At 21.6% G+C, this 26,582-nt stretch overlaps 1 protein-coding gene across 2 annotated transcripts in view; it reads left to right on the forward strand.

Moving 5' to 3' along the window:
* Positions 1-26,582, forward strand: part of LOC145248304 (uncharacterized) — a 936,478-nt gene that overhangs the window by 360,585 nt on the left and 549,311 nt on the right. For both annotated transcript variants that reach the window (XM_080110193.1, XM_080110194.1), the window contains exon 8: positions 23,037-23,171. In XM_080110193.1, coding sequence (XP_079966319.1) covers positions 23,037-23,171 — 135 coding nt within the window. The remainder of the gene's footprint in view (positions 1-23,036; positions 23,172-26,582) is intronic.

A 26,582-nucleotide genomic window follows, 5' to 3' on the forward strand; every position in this document is an offset into this window, starting at 1 on the left:
TATATTTAATACAGTCATGTTTGTAAAATAAATATATTTAATACAGTCATGTTTGTAAAATAAATATATTTAATACAGTCATGTTTGTTAAAAAAATTTATATAATGCAGTCATGTTTGTAGAATAAATATATTTAATACAGTCATATTTGTAAAATAAATATATTAAATACAGTCATGTTTGTAAAATAAATATATTTAATACAGTCATGTTTGTAAAATAAATATATTTAATACAGTCATGTTTGTAAAATAAATATATTTAATACAGTCATGTTTGTAAAATAAATATATTTAATACAGTCATGTTTGTAAAATAAATATATTTAATACAGTCATGTTTGTAAAATAAATATATTTAATACAGTCATGTTTGTAAAATAAATATATTTAATACAGTCATGTTTGTAAAATAAATATATTTAATGCAGTCATGTTTGTAAAATAAATATATTTAATGCAGTCATGTTTGTAAAATAAATATATTTAATACAGTCATGTTTGTAAAATAAATATATTTAATACAGTCATGTTTGTAAAATAAATATATTTAATACAGTCATGTTTGTAAAATAAATATATTTAATACAGTCATGTTTGTAAAATAAATATATTTAATACAGTCATGTTTGTAAAATAAATATATTTAATACAGTCATGTTTTTAAAATAAATGTATTTAATACAGTCATGTTTGTAAAATAAATATATTTAATACAGTCATGTTTGTAAAATAAATATATTTAATACAGTCATGTTTGTAAAATAAATATATTTAATGCAGTCATGTTTGTAAAATAAATATAGTTAATACAGTCATGTTTGTAAAATAAATATATTTAATACAGTCATGTTTGTAAAATAAATATATTTAATACAGTCATGTTTGTAAAATAAATATATTTAATACAGTCCTGTTTGTAAAATAAATATATTTAATACAGTCATGTTTGTAAAATAAATATATTTAATACAGTCATGTTTGTAAAATAAATATATTTAATGCAGTCATGTTTGTAAAATAAATATATTTAATACAGTCATGTTTGTAAAATAAATATATTTTATACAGTCATATTTGTAAAATAAATATATTTAATACAGTCATGTTTGTAAAATAAATATATTTAATACAGTCATGTTTGTAAAATAAATGTATTTAATACAGTCATGTTTGTAAAATAAATATATTTAATACAGTCATGTTTGTAAAATAAATATATTTAATACAGTCATGTTTGTAAAAAAATATATTTAATACAGTCATGTTTGTAAAATAAATATATTTAATACAGTCATGTTTGTAAAATAAATATATTTAATACAGTCATGTTTGTAAAATAAATATATTTAATACAGTCATGTTTGTAAAATAAATGTATTTAATACAGTCATGTTTGTAAAATAAATATATTTAATACAGTCATGTTTGTAAAATAAATATATTTAATACAGTCATGTTTGTAAAAAAAATATATTTAATACAGTCATATTTGTAAAAAATGTATTTAATACAGTCATGTTTGTAAAATAAATATATTTAATACAGTCATATTTGTAAAAAAATGTATTTAATACAGTCATGTTTGTAAAATAAATATATTTAATACAGTCATATTTGTAAAATAAATATATTTAATACAGTCATGTTTGTAAAATAAATATATTTAATACAGTCATGTTTGTAAAATAAATATATTTACTACAGTCATGTTTGTAAAATAAATGTATTTAATACAGTCATGTTTGTAAAATAAATATATTTAATACAGTCATGTTTGTAAAATAAATATATTTAATACAGTCATGTTTGTAAAATAAATATATTTAATACAGTCATGTTTGTAAAATAAATATATTTAATACAGTCATGTTTTTAAAATAAATATATTTAATACAGTCATGTTTGTAAAATAAATATATTTAATGCAGTCATGTTTGTAAAATAAATATATTTAATGCAGTCATGTTTGTAAAAAAAATATATTTACTACAGTCATGTTTGTAAAATAAATCTATTTAATACAATCATGTTTGTAAAATAAATATATTTAATACAGTCATGTTTGTAAAATAAATATATTTAATACAGTCATGTTTGTAAAATAAATATATTTAATACAGTCATGTTTGTAAAATAAATATATTTAATACAGTCATGTTTGTAAAATAAATATATTTAATACAGTCATGTTTGTAAAATAAATATATTTAATACAGTCATGTTTGTAAAATAAATATATTTAATGCAGTCATGTTTGTAAAATAAATATATTTAATGCAGTCATGTTTGTAAAAAAAATATATTTACTACAGTCATGTTTGTAAAATAAATCTATTTAATACAGTCATGTTTGTAAAATAAATATATTTAATACAGTCATGTTTGTAAAATAAATATATTTAATACAGTCATGTTTGTAAAATAAATATATTTAATACAGTCATGTTTGTAAAATAAATATATTTAATACAGTCATGTTTGTAAAATAAATATATTTAATACAGTCATGTTTGTAAAATAAATATATTTAATACGGTCATGTTTGTAAAATAAATATATTTAATGCAGTCATGTTTGTAAAATAAATATATTTAATGCAGTCATGTTTGTAAAATAAATATATTTAATACAGTCATGTTTGTAAAATAAATATATTTAATACAGTCATGTTTGTAAAATAAATATATTTAATACAGTCATGTTTGTAAAATAAATATATTTAATACAGTCATGTTTGTAAAATAAATATATTTAATACAGTCATGTTTGTAAAATAAATATATTTAATACAGTCATGTTTGTAAAATAAATCTATTTAATACAGTCATGTTTGTAAAATAAATATATTTAATACAGTCATGTTTGTAAAGAAAATATATTTAATGCAGTCATGTTTGTAAAATAAATATATTTAATACAGTCATATTTGTAAAATAAATATATTAAATACAGTCATGTTTGTAAAATAAATATATTTAATACAGTCATGTTTGTAAAATAAATATATTTAATACAGTCATGTTTGTAAAATAAATATATTTAATACAGTCATGTTTGTAAAATAAATATATTTAATACAGTCATGTTTGTAAAATAAATATATTTAATGCAGTCATATTTGTAAAATAAATATATTTAATGCAGTCATGTTTGTAAAATAAATATATTTAATACAGTCATGTTTGTAAAATAAATATATTTAATACAGTCATGTTTGTAAAATAAATATATTTAATACAGTCATGTTTGTAAAATAAATATATTTAATGCAGTCATATTTGTAAAATAAATATATTTAATGCAGTCATGTTTGTAAAATAAATATATTTAATACAGTCATGTTTGTAAAATAAATATATTTAATACAGTCATGTTTGTAAAATAAATATATTTAATACAGTCATGTTTGTAAAATAAATATATTTAATGCAGTCATATTTGTAAAATAAATATATTTAATACAGTCATGTTTGTAAAATAAATATATTTAATACAGTCATGTTTGTAAAATAAATATATTTAATACAGTCATGTTTGTAAAATAAATATATTTAATGCAGTCATGTTTGTAAAATAAATATATTTAATACAGTCATGTTTGTTAAAAAAATTTATATAATGCAGTCATGTTTGTAGAATAAATATATTTAATACAGTCATATTTGTAAAATAAATATATTAAATACAGTCATGTTTGTAAAATAAATATATTTAATACAGTCATGTTTGTAAAATAAATATATTTAATACAGTCATGTTTGTAAAATAAATATATTTAATACAGTCATGTTTGTAAAATAAATATATTTAATACAGTCATGTTTGTAAAATAAATATATTTAGTACAGTCATGTTTGTAAAATAAATATATTTAATACAGTCATGTTTGTAAAATAAATATATTTAATACAGTCATGTTTGTAAAATAAATATATTTAATACAGTCATGTTTGTAAAATAAATATATTTAATACAGTCATGTTTGTAAAATAAATATATTTAATACAGTCATGTTTGTAAAATAAATATATTTAATGCAGTCATGTTTGTAAAATAAATATATTTAATGCAGTCATGTTTGTAAAATAAATATATTTACTACAGTCATGTTTGTAAAATAAATCTATTTAATACAATCATGTTTGTAAAATAAATATATTTAATACAGTCATGTTTGTAAAATAAATATATTTAATACAGTCATGTTTGTAAAATAAATATATTTAATACAGTCATGTTTGTAAAATAAATATATTTAATACAGTCATGTTTGTAAAATAAATATATTTAATACAGTCATGTTTGTAAAATAAATATATTTAATGCAGTCATGTTTGTAAAATAAATATATTTAATGCAGTCATGTTTGTAAAAAAAATATATTTACTACAGTCATGTTTGTAAAATAAATATATTTAATACAGTCATGTTTGTAAAATAAATATATTTAATACAGTCATGTTTGTAAAATAAATATATTTAATACAGTCATGTTTGTAAAATAAATATATTTAATACAGTCATGTTTGTAAAATAAATATATTTAATACAGTCATGTTTGTAAAATAAATATATTTAATACAGTCATGTTTGTAAAATAAATATATTTAATACAGTTATGTTTGTAAAATAAATATATTTAATGCAGTCATGTTTGTAAAATAAATATATTTAATGCAGTCATGTTTGTAAAATAAATATATTTAATACAGTCATGTTTGTAAAATAAATATATTTAATACAGTCATGTTTGTAAAATAAATATATTTAATACAGTCATGTTTGTAAAATAAATATATTTAATACAGTCATGTTTGTAAAATAAATATATTTAATACAGTCATGTTTGTAAAATAAATCTATTTAATACAGTCATGTTTGTAAAATAAATATATTTAATGCAGTCATGTTTGTAAAATAAATATATTTAATACAGTCATGTTTGTAAAATAAATATATTTAATACAGTCATGTTTGTAAAATAAATATATTTAATACAGTCATGTTTGTTAAAAAAATTTATATAATGCAGTCATGTTTGTAGAATAAATATATTTAATACAGTCATATTTGTAAAATAAATATATTAAATACAGTCATGTTTGTAAAATAAATATATTTAATACAGTCATGTTTGTAAAATAAATATATTTAATACAGTCATGTTTGTAAAATAAATATATTTAATACAGTCATGTTTGTAAAATAAATATATTTAATACAGTCATGTTTGTAAAATAAATATATTTAATACAGTCATGTTTGTAAAATAAATATATTTAATACAGTCATGTTTGTAAAATAAATATATTTAATACAGTCATGTTTGTAAAATAAATATATTTAATGCAGTCATGTTTGTAAAATAAATATATTTAATGCAGTCATGTTTGTAAAATAAATATATTTAATACAGTCATGTTTGTAAAATAAATATATTTAATACAGTCATGTTTGTAAAATAAATATATTTAATACAGTCATGTTTGTAAAATAAATATATTTAATACAGTCATGTTTGTAAAATAAATATATTTAATACAGTCATGTTTGTAAAATAAATATATTTAATACAGTCATGTTTTTAAAATAAATGTATTTAATACAGTCATGTTTGTAAAATAAATATATTTAATACAGTCATGTTTGTAAAATAAATATATTTAATACAGTCATGTTTGTAAAATAAATATATTTAATGCAGTCATGTTTGTAAAATAAATATAGTTAATACAGTCATGTTTGTAAAATAAATATATTTAATACAGTCATGTTTGTAAAATAAATATATTTAATACAGTCATGTTTGTAAAATAAATATATTTAATACAGTCCTGTTTGTAAAATAAATATATTTAATACAGTCATGTTTGTAAAATAAATATATTTAATACAGTCATGTTTGTAAAATAAATATATTTAATGCAGTCATGTTTGTAAAATAAATATATTTAATACAGTCATGTTTGTAAAATAAATATATTTTATACAGTCATATTTGTAAAATAAATATATTTAATACAGTCATGTTTGTAAAATAAATATATTTAATACAGTCATGTTTGTAAAATAAATGTATTTAATACAGTCATGTTTGTAAAATAAATATATTTAATACAGTCATGTTTGTAAAATAAATATATTTAATACAGTCATGTTTGTAAAAAAATATATTTAATACAGTCATGTTTGTAAAATAAATATATTTAATACAGTCATGTTTGTAAAATAAATATATTTAATACAGTCATGTTTGTAAAATAAATATATTTAATACAGTCATGTTTGTAAAATAAATGTATTTAATACAGTCATGTTTGTAAAATAAATATATTTAATACAGTCATGTTTGTAAAATAAATATATTTAATACAGTCATGTTTGTAAAAAAAATATATTTAATACAGTCATATTTGTAAAAAAATGTATTTAATACAGTCATGTTTGTAAAATAAATATATTTAATACAGTCATATTTGTAAAAAAATGTATTTAATACAGTCATGTTTGTAAAATAAATATATTTAATACAGTCATATTTGTAAAATAAATATATTTAATACAGTCATGTTTGTAAAATAAATATATTTAATACAGTCATGTTTGTAAAATAAATATATTTACTACAGTCATGTTTGTAAAATAAATGTATTTAATACAGTCATGTTTGTAAAATAAATATATTTAATACAGTCATGTTTGTAAAATAAATATATTTAATACAGTCATGTTTGTAAAATAAATATATTTAATACAGTCATGTTTGTAAAATAAATATATTTAATACAGTCATGTTTTTAAAATAAATATATTTAATACAGTCATGTTTGTAAAATAAATGTATTTAATGCAGTCATGTTTGTAAAATAAATATATTTAATGCAGTCATGTTTGTAAAAAAAATATATTTACTACAGTCATGTTTGTAAAATAAATCTATTTAATACAATCATGTTTGTAAAATAAATATATTTAATACAGTCATGTTTGTAAAATAAATATATTTAATACAGTCATGTTTGTAAAATAAATATAATTAATACAGTCATGTTTGTAAAATAAATATATTTAATACAGTCATGTTTGTAAAATAAATATATTTAATACAGTCATGTTTGTAAAATAAATATATTTAATACAGTCATGTTTGTAAAATAAATATATTTAATGCAGTCATGTTTGTAAAATAAATATATTTAATGCAGTCATGTTTGTAAAAAAAATATATTTACTACAGTCATGTTTGTAAAATAAATCTATTTAATACAGTCATGTTTGTAAAATAAATATATTTAATACAGTCATGTTTGTAAAATAAATATATTTAATACAGTCATGTTTGTAAAATAAATATATTTAATACAGTCATGTTTGTAAAATAAATATATTTAATACAGTCATGTTTGTAAAATAAATATATTTAATACAGTCATGTTTGTAAAATAAATATATTTAATACGGTCATGTTTGTAAAATAAATATATTTAATGCAGTCATGTTTGTAAAATAAATATATTTAATGCAGTCATGTTTGTAAAATAAATATATTTAATACAGTCATGTTTGTAAAATAAATATATTTAATACAGTCATGTTTGTAAAATAAATATATTTAATACAGTCATGTTTGTAAAATAAATATATTTAATACAGTCATGTTTGTAAAATAAATATATTTAATACAGTCATGTTTGTAAAATAAATATATTTAATACAGTCATGTTTGTAAAATAAATCTATTTAATACAGTCATGTTTGTAAAATAAATATATTTAATACAGTCATGTTTGTAAAGAAAATATATTTAATGCAGTCATGTTTGTAAAATAAATATATTTAATACAGTCATATTTGTAAAATAAATATATTAAATACAGTCATGTTTGTAAAATAAATATATTTAATACAGTCATGTTTGTAAAATAAATATATTTAATACAGTCATGTTTGTAAAATAAATATATTTAATACAGTCATGTTTGTAAAATAAATATATTTAATACAGTCATGTTTGTAAAATAAATATATTTAATGCAGTCATATTTGTAAAATAAATATATTTAATGCAGTCATGTTTGTAAAATAAATATATTTAATACAGTCATGTTTGTAAAATAAATATATTTAATACAGTCATGTTTGTAAAATAAATATATTTAATACAGTCATGTTTGTAAAATAAATATATTTAATGCAGTCATATTTGTAAAATAAATATATTTAATGCAGTCATGTTTGTAAAATAAATATATTTAATACAGTCATGTTTGTAAAATAAATATATTTAATACAGTCATGTTTGTAAAATAAATATATTTAATACAGTCATGTTTGTAAAATAAATATATTTAATGCAGTCATATTTGTAAAATAAATATATTTAATACAGTCATGTTTGTAAAATAAATATATTTAATACAGTCATGTTTGTAAAATAAATATATTTAATACAGTCATGTTTGTAAAATAAATATATTTAATGCAGTCATGTTTGTAAAATAAATATATTTAATACAGTCATGTTTGTTAAAAAAAATTATATAATGCAGTCATGTTTGTAGAATAAATATATTTAATACAGTCATATTTGTAAAATAAATATATTAAATACAGTCATGTTTGTAAAATAAATATATTTAATACAGTCATGTTTGTAAAATAAATATATTTAATACAGTCATGTTTGTAAAATAAATATATTTAATACAGTCATGTTTGTAAAATAAATATATTTAATACAGTCATGTTTGTAAAATAAATATATTTAGTACAGTCATGTTTGTAAAATAAATATATTTAATACAGTCATGTTTGTAAAATAAATATATTTAATACAGTCATGTTTGTAAAATAAATATATTTAATACAGTCATGTTTGTAAAATAAATATATTTAATACAGTCATGTTTGTAAAATAAATATATTTAATACAGTCATGTTTGTAAAATAAATATATTTAATGCAGTCATGTTTGTAAAATAAATATATTTAATGCAGTCATGTTTGTAAAATAAATATATTTACTACAGTCATGTTTGTAAAATAAATCTATTTAATACAATCATGTTTGTAAAATAAATATATTTAATACAGTCATGTTTGTAAAATAAATATATTTAATACAGTCATGTTTGTAAAATAAATATATTTAATACAGTCATGTTTGTAAAATAAATATATTTAATACAGTCATGTTTGTAAAATAAATATATTTAATACAGTCATGTTTGTAAAATAAATATATTTAATGCAGTCATGTTTGTAAAATAAATATATTTAATGCAGTCATGTTTGTAAAAAAAATATATTTACTACAGTCATGTTTGTAAAATAAATATATTTAATACAGTCATGTTTGTAAAATAAATATATTTAATACAGTCATGTTTGTAAAATAAATATATTTAATACAGTCATGTTTGTAAAATAAATATATTTAATACAGTCATGTTTGTAAAATAAATATATTTAATACAGTCATGTTTGTAAAATAAATATATTTAATACAGTCATGTTTGTAAAATAAATATATTTAATACAGTTATGTTTGTAAAATAAATATATTTAATGCAGTCATGTTTGTAAAATAAATATATTTAATGCAGTCATGTTTGTAAAATAAATATATTTAATACAGTCATGTTTGTAAAATAAATATATTTAATACAGTCATGTTTGTAAAATAAATATATTTAATACAGTCATGTTTGTAAAATAAATATATTTAATACAGTCATGTTTGTAAAATAAATATATTTAATACAGTCATGTTTGTAAAATAAATCTATTTAATACAGTCATGTTTGTAAAATAAATATATTTAATGCAGTCATGTTTGTAAAATAAATATATTTAATACAGTCATGTTTGTAAAATAAATATATTTAATACAGTCATGTTTGTAAAATAAATATATTTAATACAGTCATGTTTGTAAAATAAATATATTTAATGCAGTCATGTTTGTAAAATAAATATATTTAATACAGTCATATTTGTAAAATAAATATATTAAATACAGTCATGTTTGTAAAATAAATATATTTAATACAGTCATGTTTGTAAAATAAATATATTTAATACAGTCATGTTTGTAAAATAAATATATTTAATACAGTCATGTTTGTAAAATAAATATATTTAATACAGTCATTTTTGTAAAATAAATATATTTAATACAGTCATGTTTGTAAAATAAATATATTTAATACAGTCATGTTTGTAAAATAAATATATTTAATACAGTCATGTTTGTAAAATAAATATATTTAATACAGTCATGTTTGTAAAATAAATATATTTAATGCAGTCATGTTTGTAAAATAAATATATTTAATACAGTCATATTTGTAAAATAAATATATTAAATACAGTCATGTTTGTAAAATAAATATATTTAATACAGGCATGTTTGTAAAATAAATATATTTAATACAGTCATGTTTGTAAAATAAATATATTTAATACAGTCATGTTTGTAAAATAAATATATTTAATACAGTCATGTTTGTAAAATAAATATATTTAATGCAGTCATATTTGTAAAATAAATATATTTAATGCAGTCATGTTTGTAAAATAAATATATTTAATACAGTCATGTTTGTAAAATAAATATATTTAATACAGTCATGTTTGTAAAATAAATATATTTAATACAGTCATGTTTGTAAAATAAATATATTTAATGCAGTCATATTTGTAAAATAAATATATTTAATGCAGTCATGTTTGTAAAATAAATATATTTAATACAGTCATGTTTGTAAAATAAATATATTTAATACAGTCATGTTTGTAAAATAAATATATTTAATACAGTCATGTTTGTAAAATAAATATATTTAATGCAGTCATATTTGTAAAATGAATATATTTAATACAGTCATGTTTGTAAAATAAATATATTTAATACAGTCATGTTTGTAAAATAAATATATTTAATACAGTCATGTTTGTAAAATAAATATATTTAATACAGTCATGTTTGTTAAAAAAATTTATATAATGCAGTCATGTTTGTAGAATAAATATATTTAATACAGTCATATTTGTAAAATAAATATATTAAATACAGTCATGTTTGTAAAATAAATATATTTAATACAGTCATGTTTGTAAAATAAATATATTTAATACAGTCATGTTTGTAAAATAAATATATTTAATACAGTCATGTTTGTAAAATAAATATATTTAATACAGTCATGTTTGTAAAATAAATATATTTAATACAGTCATGTTTGTAAAATAAATATATTTAATGCAGTCATGTTTGTAAAATAAATATAGTTAATAGAGTCATGTTTGTAAAATAAATATATTTAATACAGTCATGTTTGTAAAATAAATATATTTAATACAGTCATGTTTGTAAAATAAATATATTTAATACAGTCCTGTTTGTAAAATAAATATATTTAATACAGTCATGTTTGTAAAATAAATATATTTAATACAGTCATGTTTGTAAAATAAATATATTTAATGCAGTCATGTTTGTAAAATAAATATATTTAATACAGTCATGTTTGTAAAATAAATATATTTTATACAGTCATATTTGTAAAATAAATATATTTAATACAGTCATGTTTGTAAAATAAATATATTTAATACAGTCATGTTTGTAAAATAAATGTATTTAATACAGTCATGTTTGTAAAATAAATATATTTAATACAGTCATGTTTGTAAAATAAATATATTTAATACAGTCATGTTTGTAAAAAAATATATTTAATACAGTCATGTTTGTAAAATAAATATATTTAATACAGTCATGTTTGTAAAATAAATATATTTAATACAGTCATGTTTGTAAAATAAATATATTTAATACAGTCATGTTTGTAAAATAAATGTATTTAATACAGTCATGTTTGTAAAATAAATATATTTAATACAGTCATGTTTGTAAAATAAATATATTTAATACAGTCATGTTTGTAAAAAAAATATATTTAATACAGTCATATTTGTAAAAAAATGTATTTAATACAGTCATGTTTGTAAAATAAATATATTTAATACAGTCATATTTGTAAAAAAATGTATTTAATACAGTCATGTTTGTAAAATAAATATATTTAATACAGTCATATTTGTAAAATAAATATATTTAATACAGTCATGTTTGTAAAATAAATATATTTAATACAGTCATGTTTGTAAAATAAATATATTTACTACAGTCATGTTTGTAAAATAAATGTATTTAATACAGTCATGTTTGTAAAATAAATATATTTAATACAGTCATGTTTGTAAAATAAATATATTTAATACAGTCATGTTTGTAAAATAAATATATTTAATACAGTCATGTTTGTAAAATAAATATATTTAATACAGTCATGTTTTTAAAATAAATATATTTAATACAGTCATGTTTGTAAAATAAATATATTTAATGCAGTCATGTTTGTAAAATAAATATATTTAATGCAGTCATGTTTGTAAAAAAAATATATTTACTACAGTCATGTTTGTAAAATAAATCTATTTAATACAATCATGTTTGTAAAATAAATATATTTAATACAGTCATGTTTGTAAAATAAATATATTTAATACAGTCATGTTTGTAAAATAAATATATTTAATACAGTCATGTTTGTAAAATAAATATATTTAATACAGTCATGTTTGTAAAATAAATATATTTAATACAGTCATGTTTGTAAAATAAATATATTTAATACAGTCATGTTTGTAAAATAAATATATTTAATGCAGTCATGTTTGTAAAATAAATATATTTAATGCAGTCATGTTTGTAAAAAAAATATATTTACTACAGTCATGTTTGTAAAATAAATCTATTTAATACAGTCATGTTTGTAAAATAAATATATTTAATACAGTCATGTTTGTAAAATAAATATATTTAATACAGTCATGTTTGTAAAATAAATATATTTAATACAGTCATGTTTGTAAAATAAATATATTTAATACAGTCATGTTTGTAAAATAAATATATTTAATACAGTCATGTTTGTAAAATAAATATATTTAATACGGTCATGTTTGTAAAATAAATATATTTAATGCAGTCATGTTTGTAAAATAAATATATTTAATGCAGTCATGTTTGTAAAATAAATATATTTAATACAGTCATGTTTGTAAAATAAATATATTTAATACAGTCATGTTTGTAAAATAAATATATTTAATACAGTCATGTTTGTAAAATAAATATATTTAATACAGTCATGTTTGTAAAATAAATATATTTAATACAGTCATGTTTGTAAAATAAATATATTTAATACAGTCATGTTTGTAAAATAAATCTATTTAATACAGTCATGTTTGTAAAATAAATATATTTAATACAGTCATGTTTGTAAAGAAAATATATTTAATGCAGTCATGTTTGTAAAATAAATATATTTAATACAGTCATATTTGTAAAATAAATATATTAAATACAGTCATGTTTGTAAAATAAATATATTTAATACAGTCATGTTTGTAAAATAAATATATTTAATACAGTCATGTTTGTAAAATAAATATATTTAATACAGTCATGTTTGTAAAATAAATATATTTAATACAGTCATGTTTGTAAAATAAATATATTTAATGCAGTCATATTTGTAAAATAAATATATTTAATGCAGTCATGTTTGTAAAATAAATATATTTAATACAGTCATGTTTGTAAAATAAATATATTTAATACAGTCATGTTTGTAAAATAAATATATTTAATACAGTCATGTTTGTAAAATAAATATATTTAATGCAGTCATATTTGTAAAATAAATATATTTAATGCAGTCATGTTTGTAAAATAAATATATTTAATACAGTCATGTTTGTAAAATAAATATATTTAATACAGTCATGTTTGTAAAATAAATATATTTAATACAGTCATGTTTGTAAAATAAATATATTTAATGCAGTCATATTTGTAAAATAAATATATTTAATACAGTCATGTTTGTAAAATAAATATATTTAATACAGTCATGTTTGTAAAATAAATATATTTAATACAGTCATGTTTGTAAAATAAATATATTTAATGCAGTCATGTTTGTAAAATAAATATATTTAATACAGTCATGTTTGTTAAAAAAATTTATATAATGCAGTCATGTTTGTAGAATAAATATATTTAATACAGTCATATTTGTAAAATAAATATATTAAATACAGTCATGTTTGTAAAATAAATATATTTAATACAGTCATGTTTGTAAAATAAATATATTTAATACAGTCATGTTTGTAAAATAAATATATTTAATACAGTCATGTTTGTAAAATAAATATATTTAATACAGTCATGTTTGTAAAATAAATATATTTAGTACAGTCCTGTTTGTAAAATAAATATATTTAATACAGTCATGTTTGTAAAATAAATATATTTAATACAGTCATGTTTGTAAAATAAATATATTTAATACAGTCATGTTTGTAAAATAAATATATTTAATACAGTCATGTTTGTAAAATAAATATATTTAATACAGTCATGTTTGTAAAATAAATATATTTAATGCAGTCATGTTTGTAAAATAAATATATTTAATGCAGTCATGTTTGTAAAATAAATATATTTACTACAGTCATGTTTGTAAAATAAATCTATTTAATACAATCATGTTTGTAAAATAAATATATTTAATACAGTCATGTTTGTAAAATAAATATATTTAATACAGTCATGTTTGTAAAATAAATATATTTAATACAGTCATGTTTGTAAAATAAATATATTTAATACAGTCATGTTTGTAAAATAAATATATTTAATACAGTCATGTTTGTAAAATAAATATATTTAATGCAGTCATGTTTGTAAAATAAATATATTTAATGCAGTCATGTTTGTAAAAAAAATATATTTACTACAGTCATGTTTGTAAAATAAATATATTTAATACAGTCATGTTTGTAAAATAAATATATTTAATACAGTCATGTTTGTAAAATAAATATATTTAATACAGTCATGTTTGTAAAATAAATATATTTAATACAGTCATGTTTGTAAAATAAATATATTTAATACAGTCATGTTTGTAAAATAAATATATTTAATACAGTCATGTTTGTAAAATAAATATATTTAATGCAGTCATGTTTGTAAAATAAATATATTTAATGCAGTCATGTTTGTAAAAAAAATATATTTACTACAGTCATGTTTGTAAAATAAATATATTTAATACAGTCATGTTTGTAAAATAAATATATTTAATACAGTCATGTTTGTAAAATAAATATATTTAATACAGTCATGTTTGTAAAATAAATATATTTAATACAGTCATGTTTGTAAAATAAATATATTTAATACAGTCATGTTTGTAAAATAAATATATTTAATACAGTCATGTTTGTAAAATAAATATATTTAATACAGTTATGTTTGTAAAATAAATATATTTAATGCAGTCATGTTTGTAAAATAAATATATTTAATGCAGTCATGTTTGTAAAATAAATATATTTAATACAGTCATGTTTGTAAAATAAATATATTTAATACAGTCATGTTTGTAAAATAAATATATTTAATACAGTCATGTTTGTAAAATAAATATATTTAATACAGTCATGTTTGTAAAATAAATATATTTAATACAGTCATGTTTGTAAAATAAATCTATTTAATACAGTCATGTTTGTAAAATAAATATATTTAATGCAGTCATGTTTGTAAAATAAATATATTTAATACAGTCATGTTTGTAAAATAAATATATTTAATACAGTCATGTTTGTAAAATAAATATATTTAATACAGTCATGTTTGTAAAATAAATATATTTAATGCAGTCATGTTTGTAAAATAAATATATTTAATACAGTCATATTTGTAAAATAAATATATTAAATACAGTCATGTTTGTAAAATAAATATATTTAATACAGTCATGTTTGTAAAATAAATATATTTAATACAGTCATGTTTGTAAAATAAATATATTTAATACAGTCATGTTTGTAAAATAAATATATTTAATACAGTCATTTTTGTAAAATAAATATATTTAATACAGTCATGTTTGTAAAATAAATATATTTAATACAGTCATGTTTGTAAAATAAATATATTTAATACAGTCATGTTTGTAAAATAAATATATTTAATACAGTCATGTTTGTAAAATAAATATATTTAATGCAGTCATGTTTGTAAAATAAATATATTTAATACAGTCATATTTGTAAAATAAATATATTAAATACAGTCATGTTTGTAAAATAAATATATTTAATACAGGCATGTTTGTAAAATAAATATATTTAATACAGTCATGTTTGTAAAATAAATATATTTAATACAGTCATGTTTGTAAAATAAATATATTTAATACAGTCATGTTTGTAAAATAAATATATTTAATGCAGTCATATTTGTAAAATAAATATATTTAATGCAGTCATGTTTGTAAAATAAATATATTTAATACAGTCATGTTTGTAAAATAAATATATTTAATACAGTCATGTTTGTAAAATAAATATATTTAATACAGTCATGTTTGTAAAATAAATATATTTAATGCAGTCATATTTGTAAAATAAATATATTTAATGCAGTCATGTTTGTAAAATAAATATATTTAATACAGTCATGTTTGTAAAATAAATATATTTAATACAGTCATGTTTGTAAAATAAATATATTTAATACAGTCATGTTTGTAAAATAAATATATTTAATGCAGTCATATTTGTAAAATGAATATATTTAATACAGTCATGTTTGTAAAATAAATATATTTAATACAGTCATGTTTGTAAAATAAATATATTTAATACAGTCATGTTTGTAAAATAAATATATTTAATACAGTCATGTTTGTTAAAAAAATTTATATAATGCAGTCATGTTTGTAGAATAAATATATTTAATACAGTCATATTTGTAAAATAAATATATTAAATACAGTCATGTTTGTAAAATAAATATATTTAATACAGTCATGTTTGTAAAATAAATATATTTAATACAGTCATGTTTGTAAAATAAATATATTTAATACAGTCATGTTTGTAAAATAAATATATTTAATACAGTCATGTTTGTAAAATAAATATATTTAATACAGTCATGTTTGTAAAATAAATATATTTAATACAGTCATGTTTGTAAAATAAATATATTTAATACAGTCATGTTTGTAAAATAAATATATTTAATGCAGTCATGTTTGTAAAATAAATATATTTAATGCAGTCATGTTTGTAAAATAAATATATTTAATACAGTCATGTTTGTAAAATAAATATATTTAATACAGTCATGTTTGTAAAATAAATATATTTAATACAGTCATGTTTGTAAAATAAATATATTTAATACAGTCATGTTTGTAAAATAAATATATTTAATACAGTCATGTTTGTAAAATAAATATATTTAATACAGTCATGTTTTTAAAATAAATGTATTTAATACAGTCATGTTTGTAAAATAAATATATTTAATACAGTCATGTTTGTAAAATAAATATATTTAATACAGTCATGTTTGTAAAATAAATATATTTAATGCAGTCATGTTTGTAAAATAAATATAGTTAATACAGTCATGTTTGTAAAATAAATATATTTAATACAGTCATGTTTGTAAAATAAATATATTTAATACAGTCATGTTTGTAAAAGAAATATATTTAATACAGTCCTGTTTGTAAAATAAATATATTTAATACAGTCATGTTTGTAAAATAAATATATTTAATACAGTCATGTTTGTAAAATAAATATATTTAATGCAGTCATGTTTGTAAAATAAATATATTTAATACAGTCATGTTTGTAAAATAAATATATTTTATACAGTAATATTTGTAAAATAAATATATTTAATACAGTCATGTTTGTAAAATAAATATATTTAATACAGTCATGTTTGTAAAATAAATGTATTTAATACAGTCATGTTTGTAAAATAAATATATTTAATACAGTCATGTTTGTAAAATAAATATATTTAATACAGTCATGTTTGTAAAAAAATATATTTAATACAGTCATGTTTGTAAAATAAATATATTTAATACAGTCATGTTTGTAAAATAAATATATTTAATACAGTCATGTTTGTAAAATAAATATATTTAATACAGTCATGTTTGTAAAATAAATGTATTTAATACAGTCATGTTTGTAAAATAAATGTATTTAATACAGTCATGTTTGTAAAATAAATATATTTAATACAGTCATGTTTGTAAAATAAATATATTTAATACAGTCATGTTTGTAAAAAAAATATATTTAATACAGTCATATTTGTAAAAAAATGTATTTAATACAGTCATGTTTGTAAAATAAATATATTTAATACAGTCATATTTGTAAAAAAATGTATTTAATACAGTCATGTTTGTAAAATAAATATATTTAATACAGTCATATTTGTAAAATAAATATATTTAATACAGTCATGTTTGTAAAATAAATATATTTAATACAGTCATGTTTGTAAAATAAATATATTTAATACAGTCATGTTTGTAAAATAAATGTATTTAATACAGTCATGTTTGTAAAATAAATATATTTAATACAGTCATGTTTGTAAAATAAATATATTTAATACAGTCATGTTTGTAAAAAAATATATTTAATACAGTCATGTTTGTAAAATAAATATATTTAATACAGTCATGTTTGTAAAATAAATATATTTAATACAGTCATGTTTGTAAAATAAATATATTCAATGCAGTCATGTTTGTAAAAAAAATGTATTTAATACAGTCATGTTTGTAAAAAAATGTATCGGTTACATAATTACAATTTAGATATCATTGTCACCACCACTAGTCTTTCTCTACTCTATTAATTTTTTTCATTGTAGGTATTAAACTGAATTCTGATTTCTCGTTCCTTTTTGTAAAGAATAAGAACTTGTCTAACTATCACCAGTGTCACGAAATTAGTAGAATAGGAACTCTCCAGTAAGAAGAGTTTTCTTTTGTTGAATATATCATTTTCAAAAGTGTAGCCAGGAAGGATCAAGGAGGGAACCCAAACTTTCATAGCAAAAATTTTACAAAATATTTCGTTTTTTTTTTTTCATTTTAGTGAAGTTACGTTTCGCTTCGTCTGTTTTTTTTTTTTTTTTAAAATTATAATTAGGGCAACCTTAAAATTGCAATTAATGCTCATTAAATGTTTTGATAACATGAAATCTAAATATTTGATTGATTTATAAAATTTTTATATAATTACTTTTTCAAATTACTCAACCTGATTAATGAATGCAATTTTTGGGTTGCCCTAATTATAACTTTAATGTTTTATAGTTTTTTGTTCAGTCTTTATACTTTTTGCCACATTTTAGCTGTAGTTAAATGCTTATAGATATATACGAAGCAAAATGAAAAATGAACGAAACGAAAAGATATGAAAAAGTTTCGTTTCGTTTTTGTACAAAAAACAAAAATAAATTAGTAAATATTTTGAACAAAATGGAACGAAACGAGGCGAAACAAACCCTGCAAAATTCCCTTATAGATAGGTAAACTTTGATGCGTTATTGTGAAATGGCAGGCAAAATTGATTTGCAAGCAGTAAATAATCCCCACCATTAGCAGGTAAATTATTTACGAGGCAAATGCCTGACTGCCTATCACTGACTCCCCTACTGGTGCTTTAAATTAAGGAGAAAATATTTTTGTCGACTTCTCCAGGGGGGAGGGGGGTCCAAAAAGCACAGAAAGCACGACTGGCTACCCCATTGAATTCATTTTAAAGTGAATTTAAATTATGAAATAACACCGAGTCCAACATTCCCACAGCTGTTTTGTTATATTCCGTTTTAAATACGCATTTATATGAGGGATATGTATTTTATTTTTTGATCAGGAGGAAGATCTTGTGTTGCCCGGAATGTAATGAAGAAACGTATATTATTTTATACTCAAACCATAACACCATATTACGTTTTTTACTTCTTAAAATTTATAATATTGAATTTGTGAAGCTGGAGGATGTGCTTAGCATCGATAGGGTGGTAGCTGATGAAACTACAGTGACACTGAAGTAAATGTTAAATTTATAGATTTTTACCTGCTTTAAGAACAGCCAGTGTTTCCTAGCAATCAATGACGATCGTTGTACATTCACAGCAAGAACTTGTCTAGCTACTACCACTGTAAAGAATTTTTTTCCCTTTTCTTGTCTACATAAAAACAAATGGAACGTTTTCATTGCCATTTTGTTGATGAACACTATTATGAGAGGATTGGAAACGATGGGTGGAAATATGTTTATATTTTTCTGTGTAAAGGTTGATAATGTGGGCTATACTTAGTTTGATTTTTTACTACATGGATCAGTGCTTATCATGATCTGAGAGCCTTTTGCGGATAAGTGTTTAGAATAAGTGTAACAGATTATCGGTTGGACGATAAATAATAAATGTAGCAGATTATTGGTTGGATGATAAATAATAACATGAGAGGATTCAAAACGGTGGACAGAATGGACAAAATTCGATTATCCAGAGAGACGGCTTACAAGTATTTGTTGACATTGGACTTGAATGTTAATCGATGAGTTTAGACAATTAAGTTATCTCCCCTGTCTATAGATGATGTTTGGAGTGATCTCTTTGTTGTTGTTAATTTCTGAGTTAAGACAGTTCAGTTATCTCCCCTTGTCTATAGATAAAGGAAAGTCTGGTTGGAGTGATCTGTTCTTGGTTGTTGTTGTTGTTGTTGTGCAAATGAGTTTTGAGGAAGGAAAACAGCCATGTTTGTATTTTCATTTTATTTGGATTACTGTCCGCATCTTGAGTGTTATTTTCACAACGTTTCGGCCAATGTAACCTTCTTCAGGTGCATCTTATTGAACTGAGGAATCTGCACAGAATTTTAAACAAAATCTTATTTTTAATCAATGAGGGTAGCATTCTGTCAGCCAAGACTGGATAGAAGTCTTAAGTAATTCACGATTATATTTTGAGTATCGCCTTCACTAAGGATTGAACCTTCAACCTCCAGAAAGGTGTCACTTACAATATTAATTTTACCAAGTACTTTATCTGTTATGCCACATGTCCTTGCAGAATCTAAATGATCCAAATAATATGAATTATCAATTCTCATCTCAATAATTCAGAAATCGTTTGTATTTATTCTACAAATAGGAAGTTCTAGGAAAGAAACGTTGTTCATGGAAAGTCTGTTTAATTCTAAGTAAAATGAATAATACTATGAGAGAGTTCAAAACGACAGGTGCAAAAGACAGAATGTGAAAAAGATTGCTCGACAAGTATTTATTGATATTGGTCAGCAGAATCAGAATTTCTTGGAAAGAAACTCTGATCATGGATGTTTCGTTTGGTTTCAAGTACACAATAGAAGAAACGAAATATCTTTGCAGTGGTGGTAGCTAAACAAGTTCTTGCTGTGAATGTTTTACATGGGGTGGCAGAGATTGGAATTCAGTCAAGCACCTAACATGAAAATAATGATAGAGCAGCAAATTCTCACCCCTTCACTGTAGAGGTCCCTAGATGCTGGAAAGACTCCTACTCTAATAGTTTTTTTCCTCAAACTGCTAAACTTTTGAATTTATTCCCTGTTTCCTGCGTCCCTGACTATACTGACCTGCACAAGTTTAAATGTAATGCGACCAGATATTTCAATGCTCAACTCCCCACAGTGCCCTGTTAAACACGATTTCTTGTTCAGGAAACATCAGAAACAAAACTAACAAAATTTTGCGCTTCTTCGTTATTGTTGCGAAATTCGAAAATTGAAATATTGAATTTCAAGTGAAACCAATAGCATTTACTGAATTGTTATGTCACATTAATGAACATATCCACAAATTACGAAAAACAATGAGATAAAAAATTAATTATTAAAGAAAATAGTTTTCGGAGAAATTAGCAATTTCAGCTTACATAATAACTAAAGAGCGCTTATATTAGCAGGGGACAAAAAAAAAAAAAAAAAAAATTGAAAACTGTCAAAAACCTTAGCCAATTTCCAAAAGAAAAGAAAACTTGGGCCAGATTTCAAAAGAAAAAAAAAAATGGGTAAATTTCCAAAACAAAAAAAAAAAAAAATTAGGCCAAATTCCAAAAGAAAAAAACAAACAACCTAAGCCAATTTCCAAAACAAACAAACAAACAACAAAAAAAAAACAAACAAAACAAAACAAAAAACCCCATAAAAAAAATTTTCAAAGGAAAAAAAAAAAAAACTCAAATCATGAGTTATATGTTATGTTCATTTTGTTATTTGTTACCTGTTTTGATTTTTAATAAATCCTTTTTATTAACATTACAAACTATGGGTTATTTCCCTTGCGTTTACGTCACATGTCACATGTGACAAAAAATATGGCCATAATAATTTTTTTCGTTGATTAATGGAAATACATATTTTATGTAATATTCCAGAAATATTTAACTAATTGTGACATGTAAATTAGGTAGATAACATTGTTATTATTGAAATTGACAAAAAAATGTTAGTAGTCATCATTATTTTTTTATTTTTATTTTTTTTACAGAAAACTCAATTTTTCCACTGTCATATTTCGCTACAATAACGATGAAATACCCAAAGTTCTTATTTAACTGCAGTTCAAACACATCTCATGAACGTGAAGACAAATCATAATTCTGGGCACCGATGTCAGTTGTAATTCTTTCTTTGGACAACTGATTATCAAATCCTTTCCGATATCCTTTTCCCTTCTGCCTCCATTTTCTTTCCATGTTTTCTTTTTGTCTTCATTTTCTTTCTCCTCTTATTATCGTTTGACCTTGACTTTCAAAACGGGCAAGCGTCCATGCATATTAATTACTGTAAGCTACAATAACCCAAACTTTGAGTATGCGCTGTTGACCTCTTATACATGGCCATTTGACAAGCACGACATCGCAGCCGCTTTGGACCTGATCAGTTAGAATATCTATCGTTACACTCTCAGACAAACTTCCACAAGATTTGTATGTCGAATAAAGTAACAATTAAGATAGCTACTATTCGATTGATTTACCGTTTCTCCGTCTTCTTTCAGATTCTGTTGAGATTCCTTCCTTTGAAATTTCTCATGGGAAATTAACTACAATCAGCCTGGAATTGGGATCTGAACACAATTGTCCCCCCAGCCAACAAATGAATTGCGACAAAAGAAGTGTTGACATTTTGATGGGTAAGTAAGACAATCTTTTCAGCTAGATATTTTAATTTAGCAGCATCTGTCATATTTTTGTGGAAATCGCCCGTGACAAAGCATGAAGCCACTAAGTGTAAGGAGCTAATAAAAACGAAAGATAAATATCGCACCCCTCCCCCCAAATATCAAGAGATGCCTATTGAAAACAATAAGATACTAGGAGTCACACAACCTTGCAATTTTTGGAAAGAAGCTACTGTAATAAGAAGTTGTAATAATATAATATAAAATTATAATATAACTAGCAGTTCAGCCCGGCTCTGCCCGGGCCCTATGTACTGTTCATAACTTTATGTTTATATGTATATGCATATTAAAAAGTTTGACTCATGTCCAGGTAACCTACATATAGAATTTCAAGTGTTTAGACTCCAAATTGGTGGAGGAGTTTGGTAGAGTCTGCAAAGGTTAACTCTTTCAACTTTGACCTCTTGGCAGCCAAATTCTCGCCCCAAAACTGATTAAAAAACTTGCTGCATGTCTGAATACCCTTTATGTAAAATTTCAAATGTTCAGACCCACAATTGACTGCATAGTTTGCTAGAGACCACAAAGGTCAACTCTTTTGAACTTTGACCACTTGGCAGCCAAATTTTCGGCTAAAAACCGATTAAAAAGCTTGCCCTATGTCTGAATACACTTTATGTAAAATTTCAAATGTTTAGACCAGAAATTGGCTGAGTAATTTGGTAGATATCGCAGAGGTCAATTTTTTTTAACTTTGACCCCAACTTTGACCCCATAACATTTATTGGGGGGGGGGCTCAAATCAAATTAAAAAGTTTGATCCATGTCCAAATAACCTACATTTAAAATTTCAAGTGTTTAGACTCGAAATTGGCGGAGGAATTTGGTAGAGTTTCTCAAAAGACAAATCGTTGAACTTTGACCCCTTAACAGCTAAATTTCTGGCTGAAAACCGATTAAAAAGATTTTCCCCGATCTCAATACCCCTTATTTCAAATCTCGAGTCTGTAAACTGAAAATTGACAGAGTAGTTTGGTAGGGAAATGTACACACATAGACATACACACACACACACACACACAGACAATTTAACTTTCATAGATATATAGATTGATCATTCAAAACTATAATATATATAGATATAAAATTCAGCGAATTTATGGAGACCACTAGACTAAAAAATTAAACAATAGAATTAAACAGAGAATAGTTTCAGTCTTAGAACGATAGAGAGAACCGATTTTATGAGAATCAGAAAGAGCAATGGATTTAATAACACCACCTTCTGTAACAGACACGAGGGGATAATGAAGGCAATGGCAGAAACACTAGAGGAAGACCTCCAGTCTCTAATTTTTTTTTTTTTTCATTTTTCTTAAACTTTTTTCTTCTAGGGGGTGGAACATCCAACCAGATGTCTGACATTTACCCCTATTTTAGTGAGTTCAACCAAGAGATCTTTTCAGGATTCTAGCCGTCCCTTTCAGTGCAATCGTTTGTATTTCACTTGCACTTGGTTCACCGGGTATGCTTGCTATGTAATTTTTAAAGTTTTTTTTCATAAGCCCAGTTGCTCCTATAATGACTGGTATAATTGAAACGTCTTTTAATTTCCAATTTCGTTTCATATCATACATAAGTCCTTGATACTTTGTTATCTTTTCCCTCTCAGCTCTGTTAAGCCCTGTATCATTGGGTACATTGACCTCTATTACGGTCGCTTTTTTGTTTGCTCTGTCCCAAATCACTATATCTGGTTTAACAGCTGCGTTTTCTAGATATGTAGCAGTAAGGATTATGTAGTCATAGTGAATGGTGTAGTTGTCATTCCCAACTGTTCGTTCGGGTATATGTTCCCAGGATTTTTTACTACACTGAATGTTGAGTTTCTTACATATCTTCCAGTGAAGGTATTTGCAAACTCCGTTATGGCGATCTGTATAATAACCATCTCCAAGTAGGACTTTGCAACTAGAAATCAGGTGGCCCACACTCTCAACCTCAGTGCTACAGAACCTGCATTTATTATTGTTGCTTAGACCTAGAATGGAGACAAAAATGGATGATCACATTCAATGCTGCCAAGACTAAGCTTCTTTTCTTTAATAACTACAAAAAAACCTGCTCAATCACTAATAGCCTTGGCTAATGATACATTACCTGAAAGTACTTTGTTCAAACTCCGCACTTAGCGTTCACGGGGAACATGAGTTGGACCATATACATTGAGGACATTGTCAAGGCTGCTGCAAAGAAGGTGGGCTCTCTCTACTGTGTTAAAAAGTTACTTATGCCTGAGAGTATCCTGTATCTCTACAAGGCCACCATATGCCTATGTATGGAATATTATTGCCACAATAGGGTTGGTACATCTGCTACTAGTTTCTCCCTTTTAGAGTTCAAAAGAGAGTCACCAATACGTTCTGCAGTATCAGTTAGGCTTCAGCTACTGTCCCATCGACGAAATGTTGCATCCCTCTGCCTGCTTTACAAGTATTTTAATGGTGGATGCTCCAACGAACGACAAGACCTTGTGCCCTCTCAACGTACTCCCGACAAACCCAACAAGCAGCAAAATCCCACCCCTACACAATAGAAATCGCTAGATGTAAAAAAGCCTTCTACTCTAATAGTTACTTCCCTAGGATTGCTAGACTTTGAAATTCCCTTCCGGATTCCTGTTTCCCTGATTGTACTGACATGCAAAAGTTTAAGTGTAATGTAAACATACATCTTGCTGCTCAACTTCCTACATAGTATCTCTACAAATTATGTCCCAGATAGTAGCTCTCTACATTAATGTGGCACTGTGCCTTTTTTGGGGTGAAAATGCAATTAAAAAATATATATGGAATCCAAGAAAGATCAAGAAGTTTTAGAGTCGATTTGCAGAATCCAAAAACATTGAAATATTAATTTGCACAAAATATAAAATTACATTATGAATAAATAAGGCACACGGCCATTCAAAAGTGTGGGAATAATGGGTGTCGTTGATCATCCTTTGTCCCAATTACTTCAAAATTGTCTATCCTACTCTTAACTAGAAATATTTCAGTTACTACAATACCACATTCACTCCAGGGGCTTTTCTACTTAAGATAAATCCAATTGATTAAATATATTTATCTTTCCGTGGAATTTCCACAGCTCCTGCTGGTATGTATTAACAGTGGATACTATTCCTAGTAATTTTGCCGTTTCAATAAGCGACGTGTAATATTGTATAGGGAATATTTCACTCCCCACTATGATTAACTTGTGTTGACTCATTGAATAGTGACGTCTCTCAGACTGGTGATTGGCAGTGATATTTATCTGTTCTTTCTTTGTGGCTAGAATAATAAAAGCAATTAAAAGAACAGCAAATAACTCCCCTATTTGCTCTGGGATTGGATCTTCTTTTACAGCAATTTACAT

The sequence above is a fragment of the Euprymna scolopes genome, chromosome 26 (genome assembly GCF_053919585.1).
Source record: "Euprymna scolopes isolate OS-2025 chromosome 26, ASM5391958v1, whole genome shotgun sequence".
NCBI lineage: Eukaryota > Metazoa > Mollusca > Cephalopoda > Sepiida > Sepiolidae > Euprymna > Euprymna scolopes.